Source organism: Cyrtonyx montezumae, unplaced genomic scaffold (assembly GCF_038088225.1).
Source record: "Cyrtonyx montezumae isolate F1298 unplaced genomic scaffold, pur_monq_1.0 scaffold_22, whole genome shotgun sequence".
Taxonomy (NCBI): Eukaryota; Metazoa; Chordata; class Aves; order Galliformes; family Odontophoridae; genus Cyrtonyx; species Cyrtonyx montezumae.
In genome coordinates, this window is record NW_027071959.1 from 6,370,721 (window position 1) to 6,380,150 (window position 9,430).

General features: G+C 57.6%; 1 protein-coding gene across 3 annotated transcripts; it reads left to right on the plus strand.

Annotated features, from left to right (window-relative positions):
- The first annotated feature begins 37 nt into the window (after nucleotides 1–37).
- On the plus strand, nucleotides 38–8,767 carry SLC37A2 (solute carrier family 37 member 2). 3 transcript variants are annotated; one of them, XM_065738592.1, is made up of 19 exons: nucleotides 1,644–1,739; nucleotides 3,269–3,350; nucleotides 3,449–3,536; nucleotides 3,832–3,910; nucleotides 3,996–4,131; nucleotides 4,301–4,377; nucleotides 4,449–4,615; nucleotides 4,926–4,963; nucleotides 5,210–5,329; nucleotides 5,406–5,496; nucleotides 5,582–5,644; nucleotides 6,003–6,088; nucleotides 6,667–6,715; nucleotides 7,048–7,121; nucleotides 7,378–7,456; nucleotides 7,560–7,657; nucleotides 7,778–7,842; nucleotides 7,930–7,981; nucleotides 8,683–8,725. In XM_065738592.1, exons 1-18 carry the CDS (start codon nucleotides 1,681–1,683, stop codon nucleotides 7,970–7,972), a joined length of 1,494 nt encoding a protein of 497 aa, XP_065594664.1. In that variant the 5' UTR covers nucleotides 1,644–1,680; the 3' UTR covers nucleotides 7,973–7,981; nucleotides 8,683–8,725. The 3 variants fall into 3 exon arrangements, with proteins under 3 accessions (XP_065594665.1, XP_065594664.1, XP_065594663.1); XM_065738593.1 differs by lacking the exons at nucleotides 1,644–1,739; nucleotides 7,930–7,981 and adding an exon at nucleotides 38–251 and having other exon boundaries at nucleotides 8,683–8,767; XM_065738591.1 differs by having other exon boundaries at nucleotides 7,778–7,981.
- Nucleotides 8,768–9,430: the final 663 nt, after the last annotated feature.

A 9,430-nucleotide genomic window follows, 5' to 3' on the forward strand; every position in this document is an offset into this window, starting at 1 on the left:
GTGCAGTTGACTATTGTACAGAGCAAGGGCAAGTGTGGAGGAGCAGATTGCTCTGTGGCCTTGGTTAGAGTCAAGCACTTGGATTTTAGCATTCAACTGCAGGATAAACTTTGCGGCACGGGTGATGCTCTTTGGTCTCATTTGAGTGGGAAATGTGCTGGAAGGAGGTGCCTGGGATTGAATGTCATGTTGCCTCATTCATCACTGGAGCCCTGCTCCAGGGATTGCTTTTGCAGAGGGTTTTGCTGCAGGTGTGTGCACCCAGCTGCTGCCTGAGGTGTGTACCTGCTGCCCAACCTCCCCCCACACTGCTCACTTCACAGAATGAATGAAGAAGCCTTCCTGAGCCCAGACCTTGTCCCCCTCTTTTCTGTTCAGCTTTGTAAGGCATCCTGGCCCCTGTATCTCAGAGCAAGGTGTATTGCTTGCTGCCTTCTTCCAGGTGAGCACCTGCCTAATCGCACCCATCCAGAGCAGCCCCCAGCCCATGCTCCCAGTGCCTTCCTGCATCCCCATGGGCTGCCACGGCCAGGCCCCCTGCTGCCTCCTCTCCACTATTAACCCAGGCAGGAAGGGCAGGCGCCCAAGCGCAGCGCTGCCGCCGTGACCCCGAACCGCGGCCGGAGGTGGCTCCGCACGTTGGTGCCAGCAGTACTCATTAACTGGGATTTGCGTCATGGGAAGACGCTGGAGACCACCCACAAGGGTCAGTCACCTCTGCCGACCCACCAGGATCGGGGTTGGGGATGTCACCATCACCTTCCTTGTGCCCTGCGGATGGAGGGAGGCAAAGGGACCTCGGCTCCATCCATCCCAGGGGCTGTAGGCTGCACCAGGGCTGAGCTTAAAGGGATGGAGGTTCATCAGAGCCACAGCCAAGCCGCCGTCTCCATCTGTCCCTTGGCTGATGCTGAGCCCTGCTCACCCCTGTCATTGTCAGCAGGACTCAGTGGCAGTGCCAAAATTGTCCCACAGCCCTTCCCCGTGTGCTGCAGTGATGGTTGTGGGGGAGGGGGGCACCTAATCGGGGGGCGCAGCCCCACAACAGCTCCGGGGGTGGGAAGGGTCTCCAAAAGGAGTTCCAGGCTGGGTATGTGCTGTGCAGTGCTGACATTGCTCTTCAGTTGTGTCTCCATCCCTTTTTCTTCATCCTTCTTTGTTTTAGTTTCTTTTTTTTTCCTTCTACACTTTTTCTGATTTTTTTATTTTGTCTTTTTTTCTATTATCTATTCCTTTTCCTTTCCACTTTATCATCTTTCCTTTTTTCCTTTTTTTTCATTTTTCTTATTTTATTTCCTGTTCTTTTTATTTATTTCATTCTTCCCTTTTTTCCGTTATTTTTCTTTTTTTCCCCTTTATTCTCTTTCCTATTTTTCTTTCCCATTTTTCCCCCGTTTTTCTGTGTTGTTTTTTTTCCTCCTCTATTTCTCCTTTTTTTTTCCCTTTTATTTCTTCTCCTTCTTCCGCAATTTTTTCCTTTCTTTTCCCCATTCCTCCCACCACCGCTGTTTCTTTTCCTCCTTTTTCTCCCCGTTTCTCCCCGCTCCCATCCCGCACGCCGTGACCGTCCCGGGGCGGTGCAGCGGGGGGCGGTCCCGGGGCGGTACGGGGCGGGGAGCGGCGGCCCCCGGGGCAGTAAAGGGCCGAGACCGGGGCCGGGGCACGGCCCCACCGCTCATCATGAGGGCAGCACTCGCCCCCGGTGTCCGCCTGCTGCGCGCCGTGCCCCGGGACAGCCGGTGAGCGGGGACCCAGGGGGACGTGGGACGGGGACGCGGTGGATGCGGTCACGCTGCGGTGGGGGACGCGGCACGTGGCGGGACGGAGCTGACGCCTTCGCAGCCCGCGTTGTCCGTATGGGCTTTGTGGGTGGGTGGGTGGGTGGGCAGAGGGGCTCTGGGGCACCGGGAGGAATGCCTCCGGGCGCTCCGAGGCGCAGCGGCGCGGGGCCGCCCCGGGCAGAGGATGCGCGGTGCTGGGGGGGACCCCGAGCGTGTCCCTGGGAGCGCTCCGGGATGGAGGATTCCCTCTCGGGACGCGCAGTCCGTGGGTTGGACGTCCTCCAGGCATCCCGCCCGTCCTGTCCCGCGGGGTGAGGTGCTGAGCCTGCCCTGGGTTAATGGAGCGGAGTCTCTGAGCCGCTCACTGCGGCCGTTGCCAAACACCCCGGCAGCCGCGTGCTTCCCCTCTGCTCGCCCCGCACTGCTGTCATCTTTTCCACCCCCAGCTCAGCTCTGCGGCTCGGGACGTTTCTGTTCCCCTTTCTAAACCCTCAATGCCCCGCAGTGCTCAGCGGTGATTTTATTACAGAATTATTTATTTGGAGTGGGAAACAGTGATTTCTACACCGCGTTACAGCCGCAGCCACCCCGACCCCCAAAGCAGAGCTGTGCCCCGGCCCTGCGTGGCCGCCGGGCGCTCCGTCACCTGCGGGCACTGTGGGAAGAAGTGAAACTGTGCAGAGGAGCAGTGCTGATTTCAGCTCTGACAGAATGGTTTTCCATTGTTTTTGTTGGGTTTGCTTTTCTTCTTTTAGCTGAATGCAGCACACACTATTTGCGTTGAGATCTCCCGGACGCTCCCCATCAGCTCTGCTCACGACAGCATCCTCTGGAGACACCTATCCCCATTTTTCCCATTTTCTCACATTTAATTGGAGCAAACAGGAGGGAGCAAAGCTCGCAGTGCCCCCTCCCTTTCCATCTCCCTGCTCGGTTTTGCTGAGTGCTGGCAGCACTGTGACTCAGCCGTGCTTCCACGCGTGGCCCCTCGTGACAGAGGGCTGCGAGGCCACAGAAGCACCGGCCCCGACCCAGGCGGTCACTCCCCGTTAGCAATAATCCTGCTCTTATCTTTCATCCCAATTATAATCCCAACCTCCCAACCATCCCAATTATAATCCCTGCCTCCTCCTGGGGCACTGCAGTACCCAGGGAACTGCCCCTCTGGAGCTGAGCCGGTTGGGCGGACCCATCTGGCAGGAAATCCCCCACCATCCTCATGGGAACTGGGGCCATTTTGGGGGAGAACTGAGAGAAAATGGCCTCGCTTTTCCCCATTCCCATGCTTTTCAAAAGAAATGCCCAGTTCTCCATCACAGGCCAAGAATAGTGTGCGTAGACACCAAATATTGCAGCCACCCCCTGCAAGGATTCATCCTGTATCCTGGTGACTCTCATCCTTCTCATCTCAGATTGAAGAATGAAATTATTTGGGGTGGAAGTTCAGTTTTGCTCAATCCCCTATCCCTGATTCCCCTCTCCCATAGGTACCGTGGACTGACTCTGGTGCTGACCTTCCTCAGCTACACCAGCTACCACCTCTCCCGAAAACCCATCAGCATTGTCAAGGTGAGCGACACGGCACCCCATACCCCTACCCATACCCAGCCCAGGAGGATCCCTGAGGGCCTCCCTGATGTCACCCCATTTGCTCTGTGCCCCCCCAGAGCCAGCTGCACCTCAACTGCTCAGCGCTGGGCACCAACCCACACAATGGCTCCAACAGCACTACGTGGTGCAGCTGGGCACCCTTCGGTAAGGCTGGTACCCCAGAACCCGAATCTCAGCTGTGTCCCTGAAGATGGTTTCAGTCATTAATGGGTTAAGCTGGGCAGGCAGGGGACCAGCACTCATTAGGCTGGAGGTGATTAAGTGGTGCAGGATTGTGCCCTGTGCCCTGGACCAAAGGACAGCGGATGTTGAAATCAGGTCAGGGTGGGATTGTTCCCAGCTCCCAGCCCTACAGCCCGACCCCAGGAGGATCTGTGGGGTGGGGATGGGGATGTATGATGTGGATTCAGCTGCAGCCCTAACACTCTCCCTTCTCCAGACCAGGACAACTACAATGAGCTTTTCGGTGCTCTGGACAATGCCTTCCTTGTGGCGTACGCCATCGGGATGTTCATCAGGTACAGGGGCTGTGCTCAGGCTCCCCAGCTCAGCCCCATGCCCCCCATATGGCCGCACTCCACTGTCTCCATGCTCTCCCCACAGTGGCATTTTCGGGGAGCGGCTGCCGCTGCGGTACTACCTGTCGGGGGGCATGTTGCTGAGCGGGATCTTCACAGCACTCTTCGGCTTTGGCTACTTCTGGAATATCCACGTCCTATGGTACTACATCATTGTGCAGGTGTGGCCCAACCTCGTCCCAATTTTGGCATTTCCTCCCTGCTCAGCGTGGGCGCCGATACCGCCCGCCCAGTTTGGCAGGCGCTCCCAGATCACCCTCTGAGATTGTTGCACTGCTTCCTTCCACCGGGAAGAATACCCACGTTGGGGTGTTTGCTGTCTCCCTGCAGGTGTGCAATGGGCTGGCACAGACGACCGGGTGGCCCTCAGTCGTGGCGTGTGTTGGCAACTGGTTTGGGAAGGGAAAGTGAGTGCGCGTCCCCGTCCCCGTGTCTCCTGTTCTCAGCCAGTGCTCACCCCACTGTCCTGTCCCCACAGGAGGGGTCTGATCATGGGCATCTGGAACTCACACACCTCTGTGGGCAACATCCTGGGTTCACTCATTGCGGGTGTCTGGGTGTCCTCGGAGTGGGGCTTGTCCTTCATCGTGCCCGGCATAATCATCGCCGCCGTGGGCATCATCTGCTTCTTCTTCCTCGTGGAGCGTGAGTGGTGATGCAAATACCCAGCGTAGATTTTCTCTTTGCTCATCTCCAAGTGGTTTTGGTGACCCCCAAAAGCAGTTTCACATTGGAGGCAAGCAGGGATGTGTCCTCGGTGCTGGAGGCAGACCAAACCACACGGGGATGCACAGCATCCTTTGGGATCAAACCCTGGCCCTCCTGATGCCATTGACTCCTTGTAGCTTTGCTCAGAAACGCTCTGGGAGGCCTTGTGGGTTTTGTGGGCTGTTTCACTGCTAGGGATGTGGCACATGGAAGGCAGTGCTCCCAGGGGTGCCCTTTCCTCCCACAGATCCCGAGGACGTCGGCTGCAGCCCACCCCTGCAACACGTGAGTTCCCTCGCTGTGCCCTGGGTGGGTGGTTGGGGTCTGCAGCCACACAGTGCCAGGGATCGACCGGTCTGCAACTGCCTTGGTGCTGTCAGAAATCTGAGTGATGCCTGACTGTTGGGATGCTCACTGCATTGGTGTGGGCATCCTATGGGACAGTTCTCAACCCATGTCATCATATCTCAGCAGCAAACTTTATGGTTTTGGCAAACCTTAGGGTTCAGCCCTACATCTGCTTACTTTTAGGGTGAATCAGATGAGAAGGACCCCGAAGGGGGGACCTCTGAGGACCACAGCAGCACCGACCCCAAAGAGCTGGCTGAGGAGCTCGAAGCCATCAGCTTCCTTGGGGCACTCCGGATCCCTGTGAGTCCCTTCCTCCATGTCCCCCAGAAATAACACTAGTGGGAAAATGCTCTCATGATGCCTTCTCTCCTCACAGGGTGTGGTGGAGTTCTCCCTTTGCCTACTCTTTGCCAAGCTGGTGAGCTACACCTTCCTCTACTGGCTGCCCCTCTACATTGTGAATGTTGGTGAGGTTTTGGAGACGGCAGAGCAGAGTGGGATAGAGTCAGCCCCCTCCTCACCTGCGTCCTCACCCCGCTCTTCTTCCTGCAGCTCATTTTGGTGCCAAGGAAGCTGGAGACCTGTCCACTCTCTTTGACGTTGGTGGTATTTTAGGTTTGTGTTGTGCCTGGGTGCAGGGTTGGGTGGTGGTGGGCTGGGGGCAGTCCCGGGTCTCGGTCGCTCAGGATCACCTTTCTCTTTGGGAAAATATATTTTGGAGTGCAGAGTTGCATGGGGTGCAGGGAAGCCATGCACAGGGGGCTGGCAGCTCATGGATAAATTACAGCTCTTCTCTGATGTGAAGATACTGAACTTGGATGTTCAGCCTTTAAGATATTTAATTCTGGGGGCATCTCACTCAGAAGATGTCCCCAGAAGAAAGAGCATTGCAGTGCAGTGAACCATCCGATTTTGGGCTGACCCAGTGTGAAACTGCTTCGCCCTTGGGACTGATGTGATTCCTTTATCACAGGGGGGATCTTTGCTGGCCTCATCTCTGACTACACTGGCGGCCGGGCCACCACGTGCTGTGTGATGCTGGTGGTGGCCGCTCCCATGGTAAAGAAAAAGACCCCGAAGGGATCTTTGTCCTCCATCCCACTCTGTCTTAGAGCCCGGGTAATGCTGCAGCACTGTGGTCTCACTGAGCCAGTCCAGCCTTCATCCCTTTGCTTTGTGCCCTGAAAGCTGAGAACATGAGCACCTTCATGCAGCTCACTTGGCTTTGCCACCACGAAACGCAGCTCATTATGTGCAACCCAATCCATGCTGACTTGAAGCTGTGAAGCTCCTCCTTCCCACAGCCCTTCTGGAGCTGGCGAGCAAGGCCACGTCCAGCAGCCATGATAGCACTGCTGGGGCAAATCCATGCCTGGCATGCAATGCTGGGCCATAAATTGCTACAACACATCTAGGGTGTTGGCAGTCTGTCTGCTGGGACACATGGCCAAGCCTGTGTCCCTCCACCTGCATCCTGGCAATGCTCACCACTTCCCAGCCCACTTGGCTTTGAGCTCAATGCAGTGATGATTTGGGTCCCCAAGGGGCTCCCATCCCACACCCAGAGTACTGATGCTGTGAAAATGCTCAGGAAAGTGGAATACTGAGGATGGGTTTGTGCTGTGTCTCTCTTCCAGCTGTTCCTGTACAACCACATTGGGCAGAATGGCATTGGCACATCCATAGGTAGGGAGCAACTGGGTGCAGCGATTCCGTCGCTGATGGGCAGTGGGAGAAGTGCCTCTCGCCGTCCTGGCTTCGTTTCTCCCCTCAAGTTGGTGCTTAGGGCACCCTCCTGGCTTTATTTTGGGATTTGGGGAAGGAGACCCCCGGTGGTTGTTCAGTACCAAAACAGTGGGCTTTGCTGGGGAAAACATGAGCTGCTGAGTGCCATGCACACAGAGCAGGACTCGCTGGGACGATGATTCCCCATCCTGCTGCTCCTGGGAGCACTCGAGTTCAGCCTCCCCACCCGGTCCCAGCTCTGGGCTGACCCCGGGCCGTCCTTTTCCTCACAGCAATGCTCATTGTCTGCGGCGCGCTGGTGAACGGCCCCTACGCACTCATCACCACGGCAGTGTCAGCGGATTTGGTGAGAGTCATGGGGCTGTGTGTGTTCTGAGCTGTGTTCCAACTCCTGTCCAGAAAAGCAGGATGGTCACACTGCGTGCTTCCCCAGCTCCTCAGCTGTGTGACTCCTCTCCCTGTCCCCATGCACCTCCTCTAAGTGTACACCTAGCGGAAAATTTGCTCCTGAGTCACACAATCCCTGCATGTGCTCAGTGTTCCCATTTGACACGTGGAAATTGCTGATGCTGTTCTTCCTCCTCCCTCCTCTCTCCTCACAGGGAACCCATGAGTCGCTCAAAGGCAATGCGAGAGCTCTGTCCACCGTCACAGCCATCATCGACGGCACGGGATCCGTGGGTCCGTGTGGCTGGGGGGTGCTGGGTGTTCTCCTGGTGCTGTGGGGCTGGGGGTCCTCGCTCCCCTTTTCCCATGTCTTCACACCCCTCGCGTTCCCTTGCAGGTGCTGCTCTGGGACCTCTGCTGGCAGGGCTTATTTCCCCCACAGGCTGGAATAATGTATTCTACATGCTGATAGCAGCTGATGTCTTGGCTTGCCTGGTAGGTCCCTCCATGGAGCTTCCCCATCCCAAAGGTTCAGCCCCACAAACAGGGTTTCCCCAGGAAAATCCCCAAAACGCATCTCCCAGCAATGACAAAACTCCCCCTTTCCCCTTGCAGCTCCTTTCTCGCGTGGTGGTCAAAGAGGTGCGCGCATGGTACGGCTGCATGGCGAGGAAGAGAGGGTACGTACAGCACAGCATGGGGACGGGGCTGTCTGTGGGGCATGGCCAAGGAGTCGGGGTGCTGAGCACCATCCTTGTGTCTTGTAGCTCTAGTGTGCAGCTCACAGAGTCAGTGCTGGACGGGAGGTAGTGGTTTGGTGTGAGTACCTTTTCAGCACCAGCACTGAATGCAAACACTCACTGACCCCAATGCTCAGCGGGTCACCTGCAGCCACACTCCTGCTGGACGTGTCCCTGTTCGCTGCAGGGAGTTGGACCTCATGGCCCTTAAGGGTTCCTTCCGACTCAAACCATTCTGTGATTCTGATTACAAATAATGCAATGGCCAAACCAAAGGATCCAACCGCAGCGAGCAGGGCACGCCGCAGGCAGGCACGCAGCACATCCCCACCTCCAGCGCCTCGGGACACAAAGCACTGATTAACCCCAAGCAGACAAATTTAGGGGCTGCCCACCCATGCTAATGATCAAATCACGCGGGTCATCAGCTGCTAATTGTGGCCAGATCGCTGTGGTGAGGGTGCACTTGAATCGCCTCCAAATCAGCACCGGCCTGATGGCCGCCAGATCCCACCCAACCCTTGCCCCTCCATCTTGTGCCCGCAGGTGAGGAGCAGCGTTGGTGCGCGCGGTGGTAAGTGCGGCCCGGCTGCTCCGTGCTGCTGGGGTGGTGGGGACGGTGCCGCTCCTGTCCTGTCCGCACCGCACTGCTTGCAGCGCCCTTGGGAGCACGGCGGGGCTCGGGGCCGCTCCCTTCTGCGGAGGCACGGTGGTGGCGGATCCTCTCCTCACACCTTTTCGTCCCTGTTCCCGCAGCTCAGCCCTCCTCTGTCCCCGCAGGTTCCAGCAGTTCTGAGGTGCTGTCACCAGCCGCCCCGCGCTGCCGGGGGTGCAGGGACGCGGCCTCCGTGCCGCCATGTCACCGTGCCGCCATGTCACCCCCGGGCATGTCCGGCCGCCATTTTGTCTTGGTGGGAGGAGGAGGTGGCCAGGAGCCAGTGGACGTTTTTCTGGGCCGGTTCTGTGCCGTCGGTTGTTTTATTAATAAAAGGGTGCAACGCCTGTACTGCCCACGTCTGCCTGGGTGCCACGGGCCCCCCACCCGCAGGATCACCCCGTGCTGAATGCGGTGCGACGTCAGACCGCCATCACCCAGCGCGGTGCACAGCAGTGCCATTCCTTCGCTGTGAGGGCTGTGGTGGAGCTGCTGCTGCTCCTCATTGCTCCGGCCACTCCATTTCCCCCCCGATACCACTTGGCATCAAAACAGGAGGCAGGTCCTGATGGGCAGATCGGCATGTGTGCTCTCCTCGCTTCAGCGCAGGAGGCTGATGGACTTCGTTAGCCATCTCCTAATTAGAGGAGCGGAGCAGGAGGGCCACCTAATTAGCGCGGGGCCAGCTGTGCAGCCAGCTGTGTGCTGGGGGGGCTCAGTGCAGAGGGGCAGTGTTGATCTGGGGCTGGTGTGTGGATCCTGGCCCAAAGAGAACACATCAGGGCCCCATGTTTTATTATGTGCTGATTTCATCACTGGAGAGGAAAAGAGGGGAGAAATGAAGATAAAAAGGCCCTGTGGAGCAGTGTGCAG

Coding starts and splice junctions, on each gene's coding strand:
- SLC37A2 (XM_065738591.1), top strand. CDS start 1,681: ATGAGGGCAGCACTCGCCCCCGGTGTCCGCCTGCTGCGCGCCGTGCCC. Junction 3,351..3,448: donor AACCCATCAGCATTGTCAAG/GTGAGCGACACG, acceptor GTGCCCCCCCAG/AGCCAGCTGCACCTCAACTG. Junction 3,911..3,995: donor GCCATCGGGATGTTCATCAG/GTACAGGGGCTG, acceptor CTCTCCCCACAG/TGGCATTTTCGGGGAGCGGC.